This window comes from Mytilus trossulus, chromosome 3 (genome assembly GCF_036588685.1).
Source record: "Mytilus trossulus isolate FHL-02 chromosome 3, PNRI_Mtr1.1.1.hap1, whole genome shotgun sequence".
In the NCBI taxonomy this organism is placed as follows: domain Eukaryota; kingdom Metazoa; phylum Mollusca; class Bivalvia; order Mytilida; family Mytilidae; genus Mytilus; species Mytilus trossulus.
Window position 1 is genome coordinate 81,661,726 of NC_086375.1, and position 27,112 is coordinate 81,688,837.

General features: G+C 31.1%; 2 protein-coding genes across 8 annotated transcripts in view; one reads left to right on the top strand and one right to left on the bottom strand.

Annotated features, from left to right (window-relative positions):
• The window catches only part of LOC134712608 (maleylacetoacetate isomerase-like), a 270,737-nt gene that overhangs the window by 55,182 nt on the left and 188,443 nt on the right, over nt 1-27,112 (top strand). For 3 of the 4 annotated variants that reach the window (XM_063574331.1, XM_063574332.1, XM_063574330.1), the window contains one exon: nt 3,357-3,555. The exons of the other annotated variant lie outside the window; for it this stretch is intronic. The gene's annotated coding sequence lies outside the window, so the exon portion shown is untranslated. Of the gene's footprint in view, nt 1-3,356; nt 3,556-27,112 lie in introns of those variants that run through there. 4 annotated transcript variants of the gene reach the window in all.
• Nucleotides 9,725-27,112, bottom strand: part of LOC134712603 (uncharacterized) — a 29,486-nt gene continuing 12,098 nt past the window's right edge. For 3 of the 4 annotated variants that reach the window (XM_063574320.1, XM_063574321.1, XM_063574322.1), the window contains 8 exons: nt 16,974-17,115; nt 16,224-16,379; nt 15,401-15,591; nt 13,804-13,874; nt 12,712-12,780; nt 12,040-12,234; nt 11,089-11,205; nt 9,725-10,732 (listed from right to left, as the gene is read on the bottom strand). In XM_063574320.1, coding sequence (XP_063430390.1) covers nt 10,532-10,732; nt 11,089-11,205; nt 12,040-12,234; nt 12,712-12,780; nt 13,804-13,874; nt 15,401-15,591; nt 16,224-16,379; nt 16,974-17,115 — 1,142 coding nt within the window. In that variant the 3' untranslated portion in view covers nt 9,725-10,531. Of the gene's footprint in view, nt 10,733-11,088; nt 11,206-12,039; nt 12,235-12,711; nt 12,781-13,803; nt 13,875-15,400; nt 15,592-16,223; nt 16,380-16,973; nt 17,116-21,056; nt 21,474-27,112 lie in introns of those variants that run through there. The other variant, XM_063574323.1, reaches the window with a different exon arrangement.

The following is a 27,112-nucleotide window of genomic DNA, read 5'->3' on the forward strand; positions in this document are numbered from 1 at the left end:
CTTTGATTTTAAACAAATGTTGAGATCTTTATATAATATTTACACAAAAAAAACGGTGCGGGAAATGGACATGATTTCATTTCCGGATGCGGGAAGCGGGAATATAATAAAAATTTAAAAAAAATGTTTTGAAAAAAATAGGTGCGGGAGGGTCCGTCGAACAAGGAATCAAATTGGTGTGGCCTAAGCTCCCTTTTGTTTTGACCCTTTTTCGTTTTTTTTTTTATCCAGAGATGTAGGATTTATTTGTCAATAAGAAGGGAAGTTTTCATATGTCTCAAGTATGCTTTATGAATCTTTCTGACATTTTTACACTGTTATTTTTTTCAATCTTTATTCTAACTTATTGTGTGAACATATTCATTAATTGGGTTGGTCAGGGACACTACTGTATTGGTAAATGATACTGTGACCTATTGTATCTATTTTGACTTTTTATCTGAAAAAGTATACAAAAAAACTGATTCATAAGTTTTAAAGGATTAGTTCTTGCAATTGGTATTTTATAGAAAAAAGGAGATTAAATTTATCTGTAATTACAAATTTGATACTTATAAATATAATATCAATTGCAATTGTATCTACTGCATAATTCAGGATGCATTTTTTTTAGCATCTCAATGAAACTTTTCATTCAAAAACTTTTTTACCTTTAAAACAAAGGGTACAATGTGAAATGTAGATGTATGGGTTTTTTTTGCAACAGAGAGCACAGTTAATATTTAGCTCTAACATAAGTTAAAAAAATACAGTTGTCTGTCCTTTGTCAACAGCCTGTTATTTAGTGGTTTTTGTTTGTTGCTTTGTTTGTTTTTCAATTATTATTTTGTTCATGAATAAGTCAGTTAGTTTTCTTATTTACATTTGTCATTTCTTGGTTTTATAGCTTACTGTGCAGTATAGGTTTTACTTATTGTTGAAGGCCATACTTTGAGCTTTAGTTTTTAACTTCTGTATTATTTGGTCTCAGGTAGAGAGTTGTATCATTGGATATCACACCAAACCTGGTCTCAGGTCTCATTGGATATCACACCACATCTGGTCTCAGGTAGAAAGTTGTATCACTGGATATCACACTACACCTTCTTATTCTTATATCAACAACACCATAATATGACAGAAAAGATTGACAGTTTTGAATATATTCTGTAGTTGAGGTTACCTAATTTGAAATTAGGATAAAGTGAACCAGATGCTCCGCAGGGCGTAGCTTTATACGACCGCAGAGGTTGAACCCTGAACGGTTGGGGCAAGTATGGACACAACATTCAAGCTGGATTCAGCTCTAAATTTGGATTGTGATTAAGTAGTTGACACAGCATAGGTTTCTGACACAGAATGAATGTGTTCTAATGAAATTAAAATTTTTGTTTTCTCTTAGAGCAATTCACTATGCTGTTGAATATTATTCCTCTCAAAAAAATGTTTGAAGTAATTTTCTTTTTATTTATGAAATTTCAAATGAGAAAATTGAACCCAATTTTTTTAATCACATCCCCCTTTCCCTTATTCCAAAACTAATCTCAATTAAAATTTCTAATGGAGTTTGCAACAATTACTACTTATTTAAATACATCATAACATATTTAGATGTAAAAAAACTGCTTGTTATCACTGAATGGTAAAGATTATTTTAATTTATCAGTTGGTAGTAAAAAGTGAATATACATTGTATATTGTATATATAACAAAGATTTAAGTTGATTCTGGACAAAGAAAGATAACTCCAAATAAAAAAAATTCTTACAATTAGATATTTCTTGCTTACTATTCTGGACAAAGAAAGATAACTCTAATTAAAAACAAAATTGCTATTTCACAATATTTTGCAATAAGATATTTCTTGCCATTGCGCAATACTGTGCAATTGAAAAGACTTGCTATTGCACAAAACTTAATATAATAATTTTAGATCCTGATTTGGACCAACTTGAAAACTGGGCCCATAATCAAAAATCTAAGTACATGTTTGGATTCAGCATATCAAAGAACCCCAAGATTTCAATTTTTGTTAAAATCAAACTAAGTTTAATGTTGGACCCTTTGGACTTTAATGTAGACCAATTTGAAAACAAGACCAAAAATGAGGAATCTACATACACAGTTAGATTTGGCATATCAAAGAACCCCATTTATTCAATTTTTGATGAAATCAAACAAAGGTTAATTTTGGACCCCGATTTGGACCAACTTGAAAACTGGGCCGATAATCAAGAATCTAAGTACATTTTTAGATTCAGCATATCAAAGAACCCAACCGATTAATTTTTTGTCAAAATCAGATGAAGTTTAATTTTGGACCCTTTGGACCTTAATGTAGACCAATTTGAAAACGGGACCAAAAGTTAAAAATCTACATACACAGTTAGATTCGGCATATCAAAGAACCCCAATTATTCAATTTTGATGAAATCAAACAAAGTTTAATTTTGGACCCTTTGGGCCCCTTATTCCTAAACTGTTGGGACCAAAACTCCCAAAATCATTACCAACCTTCCTTTTATGGTCATAAACCTTGTGTTTAAATTTCATAGATTTCTATTTACTTATACTAAAGTTATGGTGCGAAAACCAAGAAAAATGCTTATTTGGGTCCCTTTTTGGCCCCTAATTCCTAAACTGTTGGGACCTAAACTCCCAAAATCAATACCAACCTTCCTTTTGTGGTCATAAACATTGTGTTTAAATTTCATTATTTTCTATTTACTTAAACTAAAGTTATTGTGTGAAAACCAAGAATAATGCTTATTTGGGCCCTTTTTTGGCCCCTAATTCCTACACTGTTGAAACCAAAACTCCCAAAATCAATCCCAACCTTTCTTTTGCGGTCATAAACCTTGTGTCAAAATTTCATAGATTTCTATTAACTTAAACTAAAGTTATAGTGCGAAAACCAAGAAAATGCTTATTTGGGCCCTTTTTGGCCCCTAATTCCTAAAATGTTGGGACCAAAACTCCCAAAATCAATACCAACCTTCCTTTTGTGGTCATAAACCTTGTGATAAAATTTTATAGATTTATATTCACTTTTACTAAAGTTAGAGTGCGAAAACTAAAAGTATTCGGACGACGACGACGCCAACGTGATAGCAATATACGACGAAAATTTTTTCAAAATTTGCGGTCGTATAAAAACTGAACATATTTACGTCACATACCTAATCAATACTTTAATAAAAATATACAACAGATTATAAGTTAGATGAAACTTCTCTCTTGAATTTAGCATATAAGCAAAAAGGCTGTATTTATTTTGCATATTTCTTTATTTACTTGGATACAATACTTTAAAACAACTTATGTTTTATTTGAAATTTATCTAAAAAAGAAGATTTACATTTTTCTTTTTTTTTCAGCAACAGAAAAACTACAGATAGCCTTATACATGTTGGTTGGACAGCTGGACACTGTTCAGACATTTTATTAAATGTACCAGCTTTATGGCAGCTATATAATGATCTAGTATTGTAATATTGACTATGAATCTCAGTTTTCTTTCGTTTATACATATATACCTAAAATCATAGCTTAAAATAAATACTTTTTTCCTGGAAATTATTTTAATCATTTATAATTGACACAAACTGTTTTAACATATAGAGATTGAGTGTTTAATGATCAGAGAAAACAAATTTCATAAATTGTGTAAAGTTTACAAAAAAAATTTCAACTGTCACTTCTGGGCCAAGTTCATTTTAGATAGAGATATTTGAAAGCAGCAAGATTGTTCAGTAAAGTAAGATGTACAAACACATCACCAACAACAAAGCACAATTTTGTCATGAATCTATCTGTCCTTTGTTTAATATTCACATAGACCAAGGTGAGCAACACAGGCTCTTAAGAGCCTCTTGTTATTGGATTTAGTTCATATTTGGTATGGTGTTTTCTGAAAATAAACATCATTTTAAATCTTTGGACTTTGTAAACACAGCAATGTTCTAATTCCAAGGAAATATATTGTACATGTACTTGACATCAGTTTCATACCCCTTGTCATTTGTATTTTGAACAACCCTAGTGATAAAAGTAACAGAAGTTTGTGAAGTTGAAAAAAGTCTTTAATTAAAAGAATAAGTCAACATGGAAGACATTTAGGTACCTATCCTTATTAACCAATGTTAAATGTGTTGTAGTGACACAAAATAAATTTCAAGATCTTACAAATTTATTGCACAATACTGTGCAATTAAAGATTCTTCTTGAAAATAAAAAAAAAATGAAATTTGGAAAATAAAAAAATTAAAAATTTGGAAAATTAAAAAAAAAAAAATTTGGAAAATTAAAAAAAATAAATTTGAAACCCTTAAAACAATTGGAATCCCCAAACTTTTTGAATCCCCCTTGGAAGAATTAGCCCCACACTTGAACCCAGCCTTTCCTTTGTATGGAACCTTGAACTACCATTTCACAGAGATCCATATTCTTAAACAGGAGTTATTGTCTAGAAACTAGAAAAATGCTTGTTAATGGCCCTTTTTTTACCCCTAATTTCAGCATGAATTAGGCAAATATCCCCAAACTCAATCCAAGCCTTCCTTTTGTGATAAAGAACCTTGTGGTACAATGTAAGAGAGATTCCTACACTTTGAAATTCCTAAACTGTTGGCACCATAACCCCCAAAATGAATCCAAACCTTCTACTTGTGGTATTGATCAGTGTGGTACAATTTTCGAGCAATTGAAATACTTATACTCAAGTTAATATCCTGAAAGTAGAAAAATGCATGTTTTGGGCCACTTATTCCAAAACTGGTTGGACCATCATCCCCAAAATCAATCCCAACCTTCCTTTTGTGGTATTAAACCTTCTTATTAAATTTCATAGAGATCCATTCACCTTAACTAAAGTTATGGTCAGGACAACAAATGTGTCTTCGGACGACGACACAGATGATATCATACCATTATGCGATCCCAATTTTTTTGTTGCTATGGTATAAAACTACAGTACAGTTATTTCCTGTTTGCAAATAGTTTTTAACATTACCCATTATGTACAGGGAAATGTTCATCAAGCTTTTTGTTTTGGCTTCCAAGATCTATGGAAGGAAATGATTTAATTATCATCTACAGCTTGATAATGTTGAGTTGTTATGTGTAAGCTATTTTTACATCTGGCATGCAGCCACTTCCTGTTAGCCAATTGTTTGAAATTTTGCACAGAGGTCTTAAAGACTGAAGTGAACAGTTGCTAAATCTGTTTTCCATGTCGGCAATGTAGTTTAAAACAAAACAAAATAGTTGATCTGACATGGAGATGTTAAATCGAATTGACACCATACTGTAGTAAATTGATTAACCTTTTTGTTTTGATTTACATAAAATGTTTGAGAAAGGGATGTTATTTTGATCAGCATAAAAACAGTTCATCATACACCTAAACAAAAATATGTGTCCTTAGCACGCCATGACTGCTCACAGGGTCTCACACTATATTCCTGTGTTTACTAAAACTTTAGTGAACTGTGAGTCAAAACCTTAAAAATTCACATAATAACAAACATGTGTCATAAATTTCAAGTGACTTTTTATTTCAACTTCATTTCAAACTAACACAACACATTTATTTAATTTAATTCAATCTATTGCATTTTCTTGTTCAGTGAACCATGAAATCTAGGGCATAACCCTAATTTGGCATATTTAGAGAATTGTTTATAGCTGCTAAGCATGCAGCATTAAGTTGTTTCAGTAAAGTCTGCTGAGTTTCAGAATAATTTTGTATAGAGTAGGATGGCAGTTTTTCTGCATAGCATGACCTTTTTAAATACCATGTTACCAAAATTGACTCTGCAAGTTTGTGAAGTACACAATTATATCATATTGATATATCTTTTTAAAAAAGATGTGGTTTGATTTCCAATGAGACAACTCTCCACAAGAGACAAAATGACACAGAAATTAACAACTTTATGTCACTGTACAGCCTTCAACAATGAGCAAAGCCCATACTACATAGTCAGCTATAAAAGTCCTTGAAAATGACAAATGTAAATCAATTCAAACCAAAAAACTAACTGCCTAATTTATGTACAAACAAGAATGTGTCCAAAGTACACGGATGCCCCACTCACACTATCATTTTCCATGTTCAATGGACTGTGAAATTGGGTAAAAAATCTAATTTGGCATTAAAATTAGAATGATTATACCATAGGGAACATCTGTACTAAGTTTCAGGTTGATTGGACTCCAACTTAATCAAAAACTACCTTGACCAAAAACTTTAACCTGAAACTCGCACTTCCATTTTCTATGTTTAGTGGACTGTGAAATTGGGGTCAAAAGTCTAATTTGGCTTTAAAATTTGAAAGATCATATCATAAGCAACATGTGTAGAACAAGTTTCAAGTTGATTGGACTTCAGCTTCATTAAAAACAACATTGACCAAAAACTTTAACCTGAAGCTGGACGAACAGAGGGATGGATGAATGAACAGAAAAACAAATGGACCAACAAACAGACGAACACACAGACCAGAAAAAAGAATGCCCCTCTACTAGTGTAGGTGGGGCATAAAAAAATAATTTAGCATGTGATAATAGCCACTGTTACAGCCATCCATCCATCCATCACTGATAAAAAAATATATAAAAAATTCATAATAATAAATTTGTTTATTTAATAATCAAATTCAACAAAATAATTAAACAATGGCATGTAGTCAACACAAATTATTTTTCATATAAAGCTAATTAGTTCTCAATTGTGAATGCATAAATGAATATTTTAAACAATAGTTTACATCAGTTTCTGTGCAACTAGCACCATATTCAAGATCAATTAATGAACACAATTAGGAATAGAAATGAAATAGAATAGAAAAAATAAACCAGAGATCTAAATATCTGACTATTTACCGGGAACTAAAAAAAGTTTAGTTAAAGAACGGGACTTCATAACTATCTTTATACATATAAATCTGAAATTACTGACTGATAAATGGTGAATACATTGTAATGTTCATATATATATATATTTGTATCAGAAAAACTAAAAACCTAGTTATAGGAAGTTGATTGAAAAACCAGATGATCAACAAGGTGCAGCTTTTTACGACCGCAGAGTTCGAACCCTAAACAGTTGGGGCAAGTATGGACACAACATTTAAGCTTGATACAGCTCTGAATTTGGATTGTGATTAAATAGTTGACACAACATAGGTTTCTGACACAGAATGAAGGTGGTCTAAGAACTTAAACTTAAAAACTTAAAATTTTTAAATAAGACATTTACCTATTATGGTCCAATATCCAAAATCAAAATACATGGTTTGGTTCAGCATATCAAAGAACCCCAAAAATTCATTTTTTTATGAAATCAAATAAAGTTCAATTTTGGACCCTTTAGACCTCAATGTGAACCTATTTGATAACCGGGCCAAAATGTCAAAAATTAAAATATATAGTTAAGATTTAGCATATATCAAAGAACCCAATATATTCAATTTTTGTTGAAATCATACCACGTCTTCTTTTATAAAGTGTGATTTTGGACCACAATTTGGACCAACTTGAAAACTGGCCCCATCAGCAAAAATCTTAATACTTGTTTAGATTCAGCATATCAAAGAACCCCAAGGATTCAATTTTTGTTGAAATAAAAAAAAAAATTGGACCCTGATTTGGACCAACTTGAAAACTGGGCCCGTAATAAAAAATCTAGGTACATTTTTAGATTCAGCATATCAAAGAACCCCAAGAATTCAATTTTTGTTAAATTCGAACTAAGTTTAATTTTGAACCCTTTGGACCTTAATGTAGACCAATTTGAAAACATGAGCAAAATTTAAAAAATCTACATACATACCGGTAGTTAGATTCGGCATATCAAAGAATCCTAAATATTAATTTTTTAATGAAATCAAACAAAGTTTAATTTTGGACCCTTTGGGCCCCCAATTCCTAAACTGTTAGGACCAAAATGCCAAAAATCAATTAAAACCTTCCTTTTGTGATCATAAACCTTGTGTTTAAATTTCATAGATTTCTATTTCCTCAAACTAAAGTAATAGTGCAAAACCCAATGTGTCTTCAGACGACGACGCCAACGTGATACCAATACACGACCGTAATTTGTTTTTTACGTTCGAATAAAAACCACATACAAATATGAATCTCTTTACTCAGCAAACAAAGTTTTTTACAAACTATCTGAAAAATCTCAGGTCTTATTTGACTTCATATAATACTTTTCATTTTAATTTATGGTGAGAGATACACTTACTTATATGCTTGTGTAAGAAATGTTTATCAAGCAGTCTGTTTTTTATATGATCAATTTATGAACTTAAGTTTAAATGAAGGGGAAAAATACAAATGACAATGGAAATAAAAAAGAAACTATTATGCATCATACAAATAAACAAATATAATTTGAGCAAATGATAATAATATATCAAGTTGACTGGAGTAATCTGAATTGTGACATTCAAACAACAAAGACACCAAGCACTTTTGTCATAACTTTTGTATTACCAAGGAATGCTGAATAAATATTATAACATTACAAACAGTGAACCAACGCCTGGTAAATCTTAAATACGATAGAATCCCTAAAGTGGATACCTTGAGGTATGCAGGGTTGTTACAACAGTATGAAAGTTAAGTTTGAAGGAACTTATTTTTGTGCTAAACTAACTGAATCACAGGGTTAAATACAAGGGACTTTATAACTTAATTTATGAGAGTTTACATAAAAAAAATCCAGCACAAATACTCAGAAGTATTCATTTCGTATAAGAATGACAAATTTTTCCCTGCCCATACAGTTACAACATAACCAAAATGAAATCAGTCAATATTTGGTTATCATGTCCACCAATAAACTTAATCATAACACTGAAATTATTAACTTCAGTGAAGAATCCAGAGAGGGGGTTTCGTGGATGGACTTGACTAGCTTATTCTGATTACATTACCATATTAAAAAGAAATATCTGGCAGTATCATAACCTTGGCAGTGTAAGGTATAAAAATAACTTAATAACCTTCTAAAAATCATAAAACTGATTGGAAGGTTATAAACTCAAAATCTATTGTAACATTTGTGGATTAATGTTAGTTTAAATAGGAGAATCTTAAAATGTCAAGACACCCAACTCATGCTTACTGAATAAACTGATTGGAGTTATAAATTCATACATTTGTTCATCAATTCTACAAAAGGTTAAGTACACAAATAATAGACTAGTATTGTATTTCTAAATTTGCCAGCATCAATCTGCTATTATGTGCAATTAATTTGCAATTAAAACATGGCTGACTTTATTTTAAAAAAATTGTCTGATCTCAATAGACCACTTTCGAGTTCATCCGTCATTGGAAAAAACTCGTCAATTATACGCGCCTTTATCACCGTCATCTGTGCGTTTAGGGGCGTCGTCACTTCCTTACAATGTTGAGCGAGTGGTTGGAAAATTATAATTCTATATAGTACGAAATATTCGGCAAATTGAATTCTGAAAATAGACAATCAACACTGCTGTCATTAGGGAATTGTCAGTAAGTACTGTAAATTCAGAAATTATTGCGTGCATTTATTATTGCGATTTTGTCAGTTTAGAGTTAAATGCGATTTTAATTTTTACGATTTTGAGATGAATCCTGTTCAATTCATATAGAATATTTCAAAATGCGAGTGTAAATTATTGCGTTTACAACTCTGTCGCATTTTTCGCAATAATAAAAACCTCGCAATAATTTCTGAATTTACAGTACCTACAGAGCAACCATTATTTCTAGTTTATCCTGCACAAAAACGATCACTTAGACGCTTGATGAACGTAAATAGTGCAGGGATACAGGCGAGCCCCTCTATCTGGTAAATGACGTCATAAAGGCGTGCATAATTGACGAGTTTTTGCCGGTGAAGGATGAACTCGAAAGTGGTCTATTGTCTCAGATTTGATGGGTCTAATTTTCTCCCATTAATCCAATAGAATGTAACACATTTATTTCAAAACAGTTTTCCCCATCCTTTAAAAGACCATTTATCTAAACGACTATATTAAGATATGAAGTTTTAACCCTCTAGTCCGCTCTTTTGTGCTGCATGTATTGTTACCTGTTTTGACTCATTAATACACCTTCCTGCAGTGCTTAAAGTATGAATACCAAGCAGTGTAATGCACATGCCTATTTGAAATATAATTGAGACAATATAATATCACATAAAATGCCCAACTATGAACATTATAAATAATGGAATGACATAGCACCTTATTGCAAAAAAATACAATACTGAACTGGCTGCATGGTATAGTATGCACCACTACACTTACAGCAGGTAATCTAATGCCTGAAAGTACTCTTGTAGGTTTCACAATACTTGCTTGTTATCATGATAGCTTTTGACATTTAAAGAAAAACCTTTAGATAGTGAATGCCACAGACAAGAACAGTTCTTTGTGAATAGTAGCACTGGATTTAACCTAGTTCCGTCTTGAGTGAAACGTTGCTGTTTTAATTTGAGTAATCAGCAATGTTAAACAATGTAATCTAAGAAAATTCTGTTGAACAATTTCCTTCACGTATTTCCACCAAAACTTTCCCGCGGACATAACCATAAGAAGATTTTACAATATCTGTTACTTTTTCCTGCGACAGCCCCTGAACATATACAATGATATTTAACTGTTTTAAAGTCTGTCTGTGAAGGTCTTCTCACTTCCATTCTAGTATATAATCCATTCACTACTGAACAATAGGCTGACATCACAACTTTTGTCTGAAAAACAAATAATTGTAAATTAATGAGTATAATTGTGAAGGTGACCATTTTTGGATTACAATTGATAAATATGGACTTTTTTTAAAGATTTTATTACAAAAATGCAATCTATTTGCATGAATGTTCCATAACACCAGATTTTTTTTTACAAGTGGTGCACTGATCATCAGAAACATCTACTAATTGGTTGTTTTGGGTTCCTTGATCTAATGATTAATTTGCAATGTGTGTCACTGTGAGTCACAGAAATAGATCAATTTTGCTTTTATTACGTTTTGACAAGTCAAAAAGGTTCATCTTTCTAACTTGCTTATAAATCATGAATGCTGTAACTAAGACTTAAATTTTTTTACCTTGAGATCACTATCTAATGGAAACTCATCTGTCTCTGTTTGATCTTCCTGTATTCGTGATCCTTGGGAATATTCCTGCAGGAAACATGCTGTCAAATTGCCTACACCTTCAGGTCCCTAAAAATTCCACAAAAATATTTTTAATAAATACTGATCACAAAAAACTATCTTAAAAGCAAGTTACAAATTTTTTGCCTGATTAATCAGGAAGGTTTGTCTAACAGTTTTAAATTCAAATCATTTTAAAATAATGTCATAAATCTGATTCTACTTTTCAATATTTCAGGGATATTGTTACTATGGAACACAATTAAATGATAAAACAATGTATTTTATACAGAACAAAACTACCATAAAAAAAATTTTAAACTATTTTTCCAGGTTGACATCATCCGGTTGTGTTCCTTGACAATCCAATACTTGGGTTCTATGCGTGCCAGCATGTGTACATTTTGTCAAATTATTTAAGATTGAAACTGGTGTACACAAACAGAATTGTCTTTCAAAAGAATTTGTTTTTTAAGCTGAGGCTAATAACTTTGACAAAGTTGTCAAATTTTCTTTTAGTCAGCTTGCAAAATTTAACAGTACATTTTTAGATTATTAAATTTAATCTGAAACAATTTATTGAACTTAACCCTTTCCTCCATAATGACGCCTTTTGACGCCACCCCCCTTACTCCATAATGACGCCTTTTGACGTCTGTGTAGTACCTCAGTTGAAACACTTTGACGACAAAGTGTCTGCAGTTGACTTAATAAAATTTGTATCCAATATTAAAAGGAATATCATAGGAATATCTGACTTAAGTTTATTTGATGAAATAGTTGTTTTTTGCAATCCCTTAATACTTTAAAGTCTATGTTCAGCATTTTATTAAAAAAATCCTATGCGAATCAAGTATGCAAAAAAAAAAATTCAATGGAGGAAAGGGTTAATGAACTTATTACCTGTGGTCCAGGCATTTTGCTGATTATATCTAGTTGATCCTGCACTGTATTGTTCATTTCACTAAGAGTAGATGTGAAGTTCTGAGACACAGATAAAATATTTCCCTGATTTAAAGTCACAGCACTATTTGTTATTTGTATTTTCTTATCCACTGTACTAAAGTTGGATGTCACTACTGATTCAAGGTCATATACCTATAACAGAAATACAAAAATATGTTGTATAGTATAGATTTAAAAAAATCATTCATATGATTCCAGATTTTAATGGTAATAATTTATTTATCTCAAAGTGACAGTGAAATTAATTGATTTGCAGTAATATTCAGTTTAATTATCTCCCATGAAATTGACACATTTATCTACCCTTAACACAATTTTTATCTTATAATTTTGTGAATTATATACAATGTGTAAATCAAGTACATTATTGTGAAAAAAAGAAAATTCTCAGTTTTGTTATGTCTTTGAAAATTTAAAAAGATATAACACTTTAAACCTAATATTTAACATGTAAAAACTGTTAAATGACCACTTATGAAAACAATGTGTAAAAGTGTAATGTGAATTCTAACCCATTTACAATAGAACCTAAAATAATGTGATCTATCACTGTAAATTTTATATAAATCTTTAAGCATGCATACACAATATATATGGAATCTTACTTACCTTTTCACCCAATCGGGCCAAATGTTCAAATGACAAATTACCAGCCATTAAACTCTCAACTTGCTTTATCTGAAAGTTAATAAACATGTTGTATTAAAAATAGACGAGGCAGGGAACCATAAACCTTAAATGGTAAAATTATCAATGTATAAATAAGATTTAGTTTATACTATGCAGTTTCAAATTTATAATATAATCAGAGTGTCACTTAGCTTTGATGTTAAAGATAATGTGTTTAAAAAAAATAAGAATCCTAAAGAAACCAACACATTTATTTGGGAAGAAAAAAAGACCATGATGTGATATTTAAAAAAGAGCACTTAAATAAATGGAATAATAATGAGGGTCACTTTTTTGTATTTTTTGCTTCATAATAAAAATAAAAAAAGCACAACATTTTCATCCAGATGTTACCTACCCTTAGAAAGAAAGGTAGAATTAAAAAGTTGTCAAAATGCAAATATTAGGCATAACTGTTTTATTTCATCATTCATGCTATTCACAGTCAGCCTTTATATGTCTCAAATTGATAACCTAAACAAGTCCCTTAACTGACTGTATATCATCAAGCCTCATTTATCTAACATCAGACTCAGACTTCTTTGAAACTGATTTCACTGTGCCTATTGCTGTGTGTTTTTTTTTAATTCCACAATAGCTAGAAGTATAGGGGGAGGTTAGAGATCTCACAAAACATGTTTAACCCCAATGCATTGTTTAGCCTGTCCCAAGTCGGGTACCTCTTGCATTTTTTTTAAAATTTTGGTTCATTTATATATTTTATCGTTTAGTGAGATGTCCATTTTGCTGAACTTGTATACACTTTTAAAGGGACCAGCTGAAGCCTGCCTCCAAATGCAGGATTTTTTTTGCTGTGTTGAAGACCCATTGGTGGCCTTCAGCTATTTTCTGCTCTTAGGCCAGGTTGTTGTGACTTTGAAACATTCCTCATTTCCATTTTCAAGTTTATCAGTAAGTTTTAAAAGCATTATTAAACATCAGTTTGCATTATTCATATATTTAGGACATAATAAAGTTCAACTTTATCAAAATGGGCTCACTTTTCCTTGATTATTCTTAAATAAAACTTACTCTGTTTTGTATATCATTGTATTTTTCTTTCATTGATGATAATTCACCCTGGAGATTCTGTACTGATGAGTCTAAAAATAGATTTGACACTTTGTATGGAATGGTTTTATATAATGATAAAGTGTCAGTCAAACATCTTTAAATGCTAAGAACTTACGATTTGCAAATTTTAATTATGCAAGAAATATTAATACATGTATTAAACTAACATACAATTTAAAGGTGAATTAACACCCTAACAATATAATTAAACTGAATTCTCTAAAAACACATCAAGTAAAAAATGTATATTGGAAAACAACAGACATATTCCTGGCTTGGTACAGGCATTTCCTTCTAAAGAAAATAGTGGATTCAAACTGTTTTTTTTAGCCAACTTTACCTCTCACTTGTATGATAGTCACATAAAATTCCCTTACAAGCCCTCTCGACACCTATTAGACTTCCATTTGTCATAAAACGTATTTGTTAGACATTCTCAGACATGTTTGACACCTTTGAACTTATTTGGAAATATTTCTGAGTTCAATAATTAACAGATTTTGTAAAGTAAAACCTATGAATATTTACTCCAAATGAGCTGGTGGTACGTAATTTTCATGCTTTAATATCTATTTGACAACAACCTTTGTAAATATCTACAATTGGTTGCCATTGACTAAAAATCGTAAATAATTCATCAATAACCAGCAGAAGTAAACATGTTTACCACAAAAAGTTCATATTTGATTGACACAGAAAATCTATAACCATGTTAAGTGTCTGCAATGCAAGTATTTCCATATGAAAAGGCAAAAAGTCAAAGAATTGATTATGGTGGAGCTTTTTGGGACAGGATATTTCCATTTATTTAACACTACACTTAATTAATTTCTGTTACTGATGAAATTGATTTGCCATTTCAATAATCGGTAATATTATATAACATTAAACAAGATAATGTACTTGCTTGGGACAAGGTGAAGGACTTTGATGTGGCTTACATCAGACTTTCAAAATCAATATCAGACTTAACTATTGGGATTAAAATTGTATAAAATGAATGCCTACATAAAATGTGGCTACAGAGATTTGTCTACCAAAAATATTCACAACCTTTTTGATATTGATGACACCACCTTTACTTAAGTCTTGCTGCCCAATCATAAGTCTGATCTCCACTATTTTGCAAAAGTCAAATAATGAATAAGGAAGAATATTTAATTTACCTACCCTTACATAATAAGCAGTAGTAAAATTGAGTCTAGAACCAGAACAATATAAAAACATATAAAACATCAGTATTTCAACCAGACTTTTAAGAAATTGTAAATTATAAATATATGTGGTAATCATCAAGAGGACAGCAACCCAACAACACACTATAATAAATAGATGTGTTGCCCAGGGGCAGATCCAGCCATTTGAAAAGGGGGAGGGTTCTTAACCCAGGACAAAGGGGGTTCCAACTATACGTCCCCATACTAATGCATTGATCTGCCAAAAACAAGGGGGCTTTCAACCGCGGGAATCCCCCAGCTCCAATGGATCCGCCAATGTTGCCCTTTAACAATTAATTATAAGATGAATGATTAAATCATTGTATAAGTTTCTATACCTGATGAATTTGAGATGATGAGGTATAAACTGATGGAAAGTGAGACACAGGAGATGAAGATCAAAAATACTACAATTATTCTAAGGAGTCTGATCTGGGTCTGTAACATGCTTTCTCTAGTAACTCTGACTTTATTGTATATACTGGGTGTTGCATTGATCATCGTATCATACAGTGGATTGTATCTTTTTCTGAAATGTACAGAAAAAAAATAAGCAAAAATCAAAGTATTTTACAAAGGAGATAACCTTTTTGTAAGGTGCATTTAAAGTATTTCCGCATCTATAAGTTTTGTGCCAATTTTCAGACTGGAACATAATTCAAACTTGATCTGTAACATGTCCTGATAAAACTAGATACCAATTATCAAATAAATATCTTCAAGCATGACGAAAAAAATGAAGCAAACTGATTATTTGAGTTCATTTTCTAAATCAAAGGACCATAACTCTGCACAAATTCATCAAACCAGTACAAAATTCGAACTGGATCTGAAACTTGTAATAATAAAACAATACAAACATGTCAAATCAGTATCTTCAAACATGCAGGAAAAAAGTGTTGAAAACTGATTGACTGACTAACTGAATGACTGACTGAACATACTTTATCTGTCCAAGGGCAATAACTCAAAAACTAAATTTAGAAACAGTTGTTTGATACTGATATTTCTGAGACATTGCTGGTGATTTAATACATGTGTAAATTTCATAACAATTTGGCAAGGAATGTACATGTGAGTGGACGACAGAAATTATATTTCTGCTACAGAACAACTTATGACACAACTACTAGCTAGCACCATATACCATATGACCCTTACCTTTGCTCCTCATCTTTCTGACTCTGACTTCTAACAATATTTGCTGTGTCTCCAGCATCGGATGGAACATCAGAAATCGTCACGTTGGTACCAGTAGACGACTGATTATCAGATGATGAAGAACATGGTGACATTTGTGGCCCATTGGGTTGTAATCTGGAAGAAAAATAAATAGTTTATTTTACTTGTATACATCATATCATTGGTTTGAATTGTAACTGAGATGATACTATTTTCCCTTTGTTCACATATAAAAGGCATAAATAAAGATTACCAGGATTACCACCCAAATTCAGGTTTCTATAATTCTATTGTTGAAGTCCCTGTGATGCATTTAGAAACTGATCATGTGCCAGTTCAGGAACAATTTGTGACAATCTGACATAACAATATTACATTGTCAATCAGCAACAGCTGTGATGGTGACAATGTTACTACAGTACAAAGTTCATTAAAAAAATCCATTTTTTTTTTCTCTTGTTGTATATCATGTATATGCTTCGATTATATGGGCTCCAAGGTTAGATCTTTTTATTTTCATTTTGTTTTTGAGTATTATTATGTCGTTCTCATAAATTCCAGAAAGATGAATTAACTACAGGCTTTAGATGTTCTTATACAACATCAACCTACACTGAAATTAGAGGCAAAGTAAGCTACAGTGATCTAATTTTGAAGAGAAAAAATATGGTAGATTTATCAAGTAACTTTGAAACATTATATATATATTTTATCCATATTTAGCAATACCTGGAATGTGGCAGTTCTTCATATTGATGTGATCCATACTCAGCATAGTCATATGTTTTATTTGTACTTATAGGACGAAACGTTGCATTGGGTGATGGGGTACCAGTTACTGGAGACAGGGACTGGTCAAGGTCAGACACACCTGAAAAAAATAGGACAATAATATTATTGAAAGTCATGATTTTATCAAAAATATTATGACATTAAAATTCTGTAAAGACCACCATGTAGAGATTGAAGAATTTAATAAAGTTTAGGTTTACAATGTAAGCAAACATCAATAATGAGAGAACTTCAATGAGGCAGGCTTTTAAATATAAATAAAAGATTCTTATATTAGTGGAACAGGACAATATAAAGGACTGCTGGAGTCAAGAAACCTGACATTTAAATCTATTTCTGTGGTTTCAGTAATTGTGTAGGCCTAATCCCCACTGGATAATGGTCAAATTACTATTTAACTTGGCTATTTTACACAAATGTTTGAGTTATACAGGTGTTTCTAATACTGGTAGGATGGTTTAACACCCACTTGCACAGTAGCAGATAATAATTGATGGTATTACAACTTATTTAGCTGTCAGACATGCAACCTTTGACATTTATAAATGTTGATACTATTGTTAAACATGACCCTCCACTAATGTAACTATTTCCTACTGTAGTCACCTATTCAATCAAATATGACAAGAACGGAGTTTAGGGATAATAATAAAGTTATATACTTTAAATTTTGTATTTGATTTCATATGAAAGTATAAATAAAATGCATAGTCAGAGCATGGACATATTATTTTCCATGGTCAGAGGAAGAAAAAAGAAGGTTGTGTGTTCTTATATTCAACAGATTCAAAAAAAGATCATGGATGATATCATACAAATAAACAATTATCTGACCTATATTACATCATTGTCAATCAAATTAAATTACATGCTACAATTATGACTCATGTTTTATCATACACAATTTTTTAAATGAATATGATGATATATTCATAGTCTTTAAATTTACATGTTTGAGAGATTAAATCATTAGCACTAAGTATGTTGGCTATTGATAAAGTAGGTCAAATATAAGTTGCCATTAGCTCATCTATTGACCAAAATGTTGATTGAGGTTAACCTTAGTCACCACAAGTACCATTACAGAAGTAATTTACAAGAATCAATATCTCTGAAAAAGTTGCATGATGATAGTAAGGCTAACAAATGGTTAGACAGGGGCGGATTTAGGCGGGGGCGTGGCGGGCGTGCGCCCCCCCCCCCCCCCCTAAAATTTGCAAAGTATGGGTTGTCTTCAACGTGTTTAGTCAGTATCAGAAGAGACCATACCTTCTTAACATTCAAATAATATAAAACAGTCAGTTTAACCAGGGTTTTTCCATACTTAGTAACTTAGTAACAGAATCAACGTGTTTACTAATCAACTGACCTACGATTTATTCAAGTTCTATAAATATTATATACTTCAAAGAAAATGTTTTAGCAGTTAAAGTACAAAAAAAATTGTTACATTATATTTGCCGTTTTTATAATCAATTTCTTTGATAATCGAAGTGCCGAATTATGTATACCGTATTACATGCATGGCCGATATCCCCACAAAATAAAAATAACTTCGTAAATCACGCGGCATCTCATTCTGAATGATTATAGTTGTTTGTGGCGAACACAGTATATATAAAATCTTGCACGACCTCCGAAAATCCAAAAGGTAAAAATATATTATGAAAGGACTATTGAAAATCAAGGCGAAAAGTGGAAATTTTCGTTTGCAAAATCTAATTCTAGTATCTTATATTAGTCATGTGAACTGATGTTATCTGTCTTGTCTCACTTTGCCTCCGTCGATCCGCCCGTCTATCTGTCAACTCTTTACATTTCCATGGTCCTAACCAAGTTTGTGAGGATGGTGTTATGTAGTGTTAAAGTAATTCTTAAGAAAACCGGTTTCATTTCACGTGACTGAAACCATGTTGAATGGCTAAGACTCATTGACGATCTGAAATAAGGGCTTTTTATTTTTGTGATGTTTCTGTTTTTCTGTTTATCACAACTACCAGCACCAATGTCTTTCAAGGATTGGTTGACAGATATTTATGGCCTAATATTGATATATAGATTCCTTTAGAAGTGCTGGTGTCTTGAGTGTATATTCATGATATAAGTTTGCATAGGAACACAGACACAAAATAAAATGTTCGCATGATCTTCAGTTTCTGTTTTGGGCTGCAGCTTAATAAACTCTATCATAGATGCAGAATTAATTTCTTACATGTAGTGGGTAAGTTATTGGTGTCAGGAGATTGTTGAAGTTTTTTCAAGTTTGTAGGGGACCTTGCCATCATTACTGAGAGGTTTTACGCGGAACAGGAACATATTGTTTTACATCTGTCCGTCCATGATACTAGTGATTGAAGATTGTTGTCCGGTTGGATTTAGGTGGTTTCTACTTGAAACTATAATTTCTTGCTGACTGTACCTCACAATAGTTCGAAATACCTACATTGCGCCCTTTTAGAAGAATATTTCAACAAAAAAATAACCTCAAATTTTTTTTCGCAGCGAATCAAAATTTGCGCTCCCCCTAAACTGAAATCCTGGATCCGCCCCTGGTAGATATATATATATATATATATATAGTGACCTATAGTTGTTAATGTCTGTGTTATTTTGGTCTTTTGTGGATAGTAGTCTCATTGGCAATCATGCCACATCTTCTTTTTTATTTATATATAAGAAAAATGCAGTGGTCAGTCTCTTTTAACCATTATCCATAATAAAATGAATAAAACATGAACATACATGATAAACTTTCAACAAAAACTTTTAATTAAACCTCAAGCGGGACAGACAGACATATGGAAAAAAGGAAGGACTAAAGAACCAATGAACAAACAAATGAACAGACACACAAAACAAAAACCATAATGCCCCTAGGTAGGGCCTCAGGGTAGGGCATAAAGAAACTGACGAAAGCTCATTGACATTAACCCTATATCTCATTTTATTTTAAATTATCAACTGAAAACTATATATGTAAAGCCAGATACATAGAACAAATAAAGGTACTTTCTTGTCATTCTTCAGCGCAAAGATGAAATTTAAATGAAAGAAAAAATGTAAAGTACAGAAATCTGCATTAAGATAAATTGTTATCACAGGAAACAGGCTGGTTTCTGATGTAAATTTAATTATACAACTTTTATTTACATTTCAAAAGATTTAGTGCGATATAAATGAACCAACAGGTTTCATGTGTTTCAATATCTGTAAAACTAATTACAATTGTTAATTCTTGAAAAGATATTTACCATTCAATTGCTAAAACTGTTATTGGAAAAAAGTATATCTTTTATTTTTATCCAGTGTAGATTTATTTTCAGTAATCAGTGAATTATGGTCGACTGGTAAGAAATAAATCCTTAAATAATAATTATTATCAGAGTTTTTGAGAGTGCAGTTGACTTATTTCGTTGTTTTGTTGATTTTAAGACAAAGTTTCCTAAGAATCAGTTTTAAGTGTTCGGTGGTTTTGGTTTGGATTCCTGTCCATGGGCAGATCCAGCCATTTTAAAAGGGGGGGGGGGGGGGGGTTCCAAACCCAGGACAAAGAACTATATATGTCCCCATTCAAATGCATTGATCGGCCAAAAAAAAGTGGGTTTCCAACCCCTGGACCCCCCCTCCCCCTGGATCCGCCAATGCTGTCTTTTTTTACATAAAATGAAATATTTGACTACTTAAACAATACATTTTTCTTTTTTTCCTGGGCACATTTCTGCAAATGATGTAGATTTTTCTTCACTTTTTTGCTAGATTGCTGTATCATTACCATAGAATATTTTATCCATAACTACAGCATGTTAAAAATCTATGTTTACTTCTAAACGTTTTAAATGTACACAATGACTAGACCTTTTTTAATCTAAGAGAAGGTTTCAATATAAGGTATATCAAATTCTGTGATTGTTCAAATGATTTTCTCAATGTGACATTATATAATACTATAGGTTACCTTAATGTTGCCATTTAATAACTGTCTTCTACAAATCTATGAATATAAAAGTTGATCTTACTTACCACATTTCTCATATGGTATATCGTTTTGCTTTTTATATCTAAAGTCATTGTAATATTCCGGCATGATTGAATTGAAGATTTCACACCTAATAATCTATATTGCTACAACACTACAACAATACACTTGATGAACATCTATAGCCTCAATAAAATATCCCACACAAATATTTCTATGCAAACTATGCAGAATGTACTATCAACCAGCAAATGTCAATATCACTCGAAATCAAATTATTTTGCAGGGGTACACTAAATATAAACCATGTGTGTGCAAGTGTCTTGTTTACTGAATACAAATAATTTGTACACTGAAGATTGTATACCAAACATTACATATATCAATCAACTTGTTTTGAATAGCATTAGTGACCTCTGACCCTTATCTTCTCTATCCTTGAATGATTATCTATAATTTTTCTAGCAATTAAGTTTTATTTGCTTCAGGTTAAAAAAAACGTTTTTTAACAATTTTCTTTAAAATATAATTGTAAAGGAAATAAGAAAATAGCTCCTTAGCAAGGAAATTTAAATTGGATACACAAGTCCCACACAGTTGGATATCCTATAGTAAAGAAACAGTTTATATTATAATAAACCACATGTACTTCCGAGGACCATCAAAGTGTACCAGTTTGTATCAATTGAACTCTTTCTATTATCATTATGTACATCATTTATCCATCTTTTGTATAACACTATTGTAAATCATCCATGGTAGAAAGGATTAACTGGCCCCTTAAAATCAAAGAAGGAAAAAACAAAATGATTATTACATCACTTCACATTTCTTACTTCTAGTTGGTCTTAGAAAAGAGGAAAACAAATGGACCAAGAATAAAAGAAAGGAGACCAATTGAGTAAAATATGGAATTAAATTCTATTTTAAAATCAAAAGAAAGAAAATAATTTCACTATAGTGATATAAAAAAATATTTGAATAATAGGAAACAACAAAAATAAACATTTCTAATAAACCATTACATGCATAATAAAATGTATAAATCTGTTCTTTAAAAAATGATTTAATCATACATATTGAAAACGTATGTGAGTTGCTAGGAGGTGTTCCAATAATATTAAGATAAAGTCCAAAGTATATTATGTTCCAGTTCCTATAAAGGGAGAGGAATGAAGAATAATATCTACTCTAATACTGTTAGATTGATTTTCTTTGCACTACAAAAGAATCTAACTGATTTAATAAGAGGCAACAGTAATAAAACAAAAGTGTAAATCTCATAAATCAAATGAGATAATACAAATCATGGTTAAAAGACTAATACTGAGAGTAGACCACACCTGACCAGTAGGTTCTTTTGGAGTTCCTGAGACTCCCTACCCAAATGTCAATACCTGAGAAAGACTAGTGTAACCTTACCTTAATTTAAATAAGACTGTCTAATCTATTAAAAATAAATGTCTATGTTTTGACAGATTAACATAATTTCAATTTACATAAAATCTAAGCTTAAATACAAAGACATGGTTTAAGGTTTAAAAAAATTCCAGTTAATATTTGTTGAAGAAGTTATTTTTCTGATACATGTTAAAAAATTGGACTTAGTGACTATATATGTAAATTGCCATTATCATATTCTTGTTTTACTGGCATAAACATCTTATTTATGGTTTCTAGAAGTGTTCAATATTATCTGTAGTGTTAGGGAAGGGAATTGTTATTGAATTATAAAATCATGCAATCAAGGATTGGGAAATCTTTAAAGATCTCCTATCGTCATGATTATATTCTGCAGGAATAAATATGTTAAAAAATTCTCAAAGGAAAACCCACTTTATCCAACATTTAGCCCTGATCTACATTTTGAAATTGGTTGTCATTTCTATTTCACATTTCACAACTTTATTGTGTATATGAATTTATTTGGGAAAAAAGGCATGGAAAACAACTGAATTACTTTAAAAACTATCTTTGAAAATAAAAAGACACATGATTGTGGAACAACCCTATTTCCCTCCTCCAATCAACACCCCCCCCCCCCCCTCAATGTAATATTTTTCTATCAATGTCATAATATTTACACAAAAAAATATATGAACATATATAAATATTTACTTAGGGACAACATCAAAAGTTCAATGTATGATAAAAAACTTTATTCACATAGTTTTTCACTGACCCCCCACCTCCCCTCTAAACTTAATTTGGGAAAAATTGATTGACCAATAGGGATATATGTAAAAATCGATTTTATATATACAAAACTTGCAGAATCTTAACCCCACCCACCCCCAAACTATTCAAGTTTCAAGTTGTTATCCTACATCGATCTTTTGATGTCATCCCTTAGAAAAGAAATTCTATTTTTTCAAATTGTTTAGATTAAATGATGAGTGTCAAAAGTGCTTTTCTTGATAAGGACTATAATAAAACCTAATATGGATAATTTAATATGTAAATTAAGAAAACTTCTGACATGGATTAAATTAAGTGCTTCTATGAACATTTTACATACAAAGTTTATCTGAGAGAATTATATCAAATCTCCTTTAGAATAAACCCATGAATTGTTGTGTGGTAAACACAATATGTAAGTACTTTACACAGAACTTGGAATGTGGACGTCTCTAACATATTAACATGGTGTACAATGCTTCCTTCCTTAGACAAGCCACTAACAAAGATTGACAATCATTTATAATAGAAGAGAAATCACTTAAGTGGGCTCTTCTCTTATCAACCTAGGGATGAAACTTAGTCTACTTTAATTTCTTTCACAAAAAGTGTTACATAATATGGGTTTCTGTCCCCAGAGTTTCTGTCTCATTGAAGTATACCTATTCTCTTTTTAATTGCATCATATGAATTAAAAGTGAACAAGGTAAATGTTATTTATACAGCAACCCTACAAAACAACAAAGCCAGAAATACATCTAGAGGGCAACTTTAATTCTTCAATAATAAACAAGTGTCTATACCCATATGTCAAGATCTGAATCAACCTAGGTAATGAGCAGCTGTAAAACTACCAAAGACATCAACATCAACTTACTTAATGAATAAAATCAGACAACCACTGACAAGAAGTCTGAACTGTTACAAGCACTTTACCAGAAGCAAAGGTTAACTAGTGTATTAAGTACTGAACTACCCTTTTTCTATCTGGATCAGCAGATTCAAGGGGTATGTTGAAGACAGTACAGTACAAATCATTGCATACCCTCAACCAATATATTCCCGCAAAAAACTTATTTTGAAAATCAATGCTTTAGAATATAGACGTAAGGTTGATACCCCCCCACCCCACCCCACCCTTTCCTGTTTTTCCCTTTGGACTGGCAATTTGTGTCTTGTGCTGATACTAGTGCCATATATTGAAAAAGCCCTATAACATTCTCCATTTTATATGACAATAAATAGCTGCACCATGAGCTCATGATACATCCATCACTTTTTCACCGTGAAGGTTTCCATTACTCCTCAATGTCATACAAGAAATTTATGAAAAAGAAATGAGGAAAGCTTACTTTAGTAAACATAAACCAGTCACCAAAGTTTCATGAAACTGCTTAAGGATGTACTTAGGTGAGGTTAGGTGAAAATTAATAAATCAAGAAGTTAGAATTGATACTATAAGCTGATAGAGCATCAACTAAGGATAAAAATAAGTGAAAAATATTGATAGGTCATGGACCTCCTTTTCGAGATATTTGAGATTTAAAATATGGCGGGAAAAGGCTGACTCTGACTTTTACCTTATATTTGCATTGGTTTTATTAGATCTCAAAACAAGAGAAAGAAAATTGAGAATCTTCTAAAATTTTGGTAAATGACCTTTCATTTAATGAATGGCTATTATTTATTTTGAATTTATTGAACCATAAAACTAATTTTTGACTCTTCACATTGAATAATCCGCGAAGCGGATTATGTAAAATGTGAAGAGTCAAAAATTAGTTTTATGGTTCAATAAAATCAAAATAAATAATTGCCATTCATTATAAATAAATTTCTATCAAAAATAAGGCTCACAGAACTTTTAATATTATTTATCTTAACAAGTACATCGTACACACATGTTGGCGTATGAATACACAACGTCAGAGTGGGCGTGTCGCCATAAAAATTGACAACATTGAAAATAAAACTAAAAATTTTAACCAATCAGGAGACAGTAAATACACAAAATTTATTTATAAGCTATTAAGTCTTATATGAAAAAATAAATGGGTGTTATGGGGCAAAATATTTTACATTGTATTGTATGGAAAAACACCAAGGAGTCTGAACATTTGACACAAATTCCAAAACCTCACCTAAGTACATCCTGAAAGCATTTGTGATAAAATGTCCAAAAACTGGAGAATCCCTCCTTCCCTCTTTTAATAAAACTTCATAACCTAGATACGTACAATCAACAATTTATAAAATGTAAAAGGGAGCTGTCATCATCGTTTTTGATAGTGATTTTCCAATAATTTGTATTTCCTAATGCACTTATTTGTTTGTCTTCTCTTAAGGACCTACTGGATGATACCCAAGACCATTTTACCAGGAAATCAATCACTGCTGTTTTCTTTTGCTGCCAATATCAGTCATCATGCCAGGAAAATAAAAATGTTATTAGAAAAATCCATCTTATTTGAGTTTCTATACAAATTACTTAAGAAAATACACAATTTTCATACACAATTTTCTTTTTTGGTTAGTTATGGCATAAGAAAGGTTAATTTTGTTTTTATTTTATCAAAATAAACTTTTCAGAAATAGACAATGATGATGCGTAAATAAAAACCCAAATAAAACTTTACACCCAAACAATACTTAATATCTGCTACTTCAAACTAATTAAACATATAACATGTCAAGTAGTACAATCAGACAATTAGTCATAAGTCCTGGTCCATTTAAGAGACACTCATTTCATGACCTTATAAACATATTAACAGAAAATTTTAAATAAACCAAATCAAAGCAAAAAAATGTAATTTCTTTGTCCTCAAAATTATGACTATCATATTGAAAAACTTTTAAAAATTAAAGATGTTACTCATAACCCTATAAACTTTCTAGACTACCTTGTAAAGGGTAACATAAGGTTCCAAGTCGTTATTTGAAAGACTGATTGATTGTTGGTTGTTTAACATCCAGTGGCAAATATTTCATGCATGATCATGACAAGTATATATTTGAAATACAATAGGATGTAAAGGCATGCAATTTGTAGGTTTCTTGTCGTGTAAAAATAAGTTTGTGTGGTATGAATACCAGTCTGAGAGTTCCAATGACATGGATGTAAGCAGTTATAGGTAACCCTTGTCAGACCTGTTCATAATCACCATCATTTCAATACTGTGAAACACTGAATATTTAAAACCAGTTACAGGGCATTGGGATATATTTTCTTTGGCCAATGATTTATATTTGGTATTGAAATTACCTCATCAGATACATTGAACATGATAAATTTAGGAATGCTCTAAAATTACATGACCTAAAGATTATTGCTATAAAAGGGCAATGTTCTTCGTTGAAGTTGAGCAATTTACACCAATACAACTCAAGTACAACATATGTAGGAGATATATACACATCAAACTTTGCATTTTCATAATTAACGAAAAATGTATAATATTTTTCTTGATTTTAATGTGACCACAATTACCCATAGCAACACAAATATTGTTATTTTCCATGAGTATAAGAGGAAATAAAAGAGTAATACATGTATATGCCTCCTTGTTTTTCTGTACTGTTTGATTTTTGTCTAATTGAAGTACATAATGAATTCTTTAAGTTGGGAGTTTCAAGGTTTTTGTAGAAATTACCAAGTTATCTGGGACCTGCAGAGATACTGGTAAAATCCTTGTCTCTATCTAAAATCCTTTAATTTTTCTAGTAGCAGTCAAAATTTGCAATATTTCTCTATCCTTCTTATCATTTTTTTATAAAAGCATTGCTAACAAGGCATATATCACTCCATAACATTATAAATAGAGATTTATTATTTATAACTTCAAACAATTTATAACATAAATAGCAAAATCAAATGTCTTACTCTAAAGATATTTATTTTCATTTGTGATAGAAAAACAAC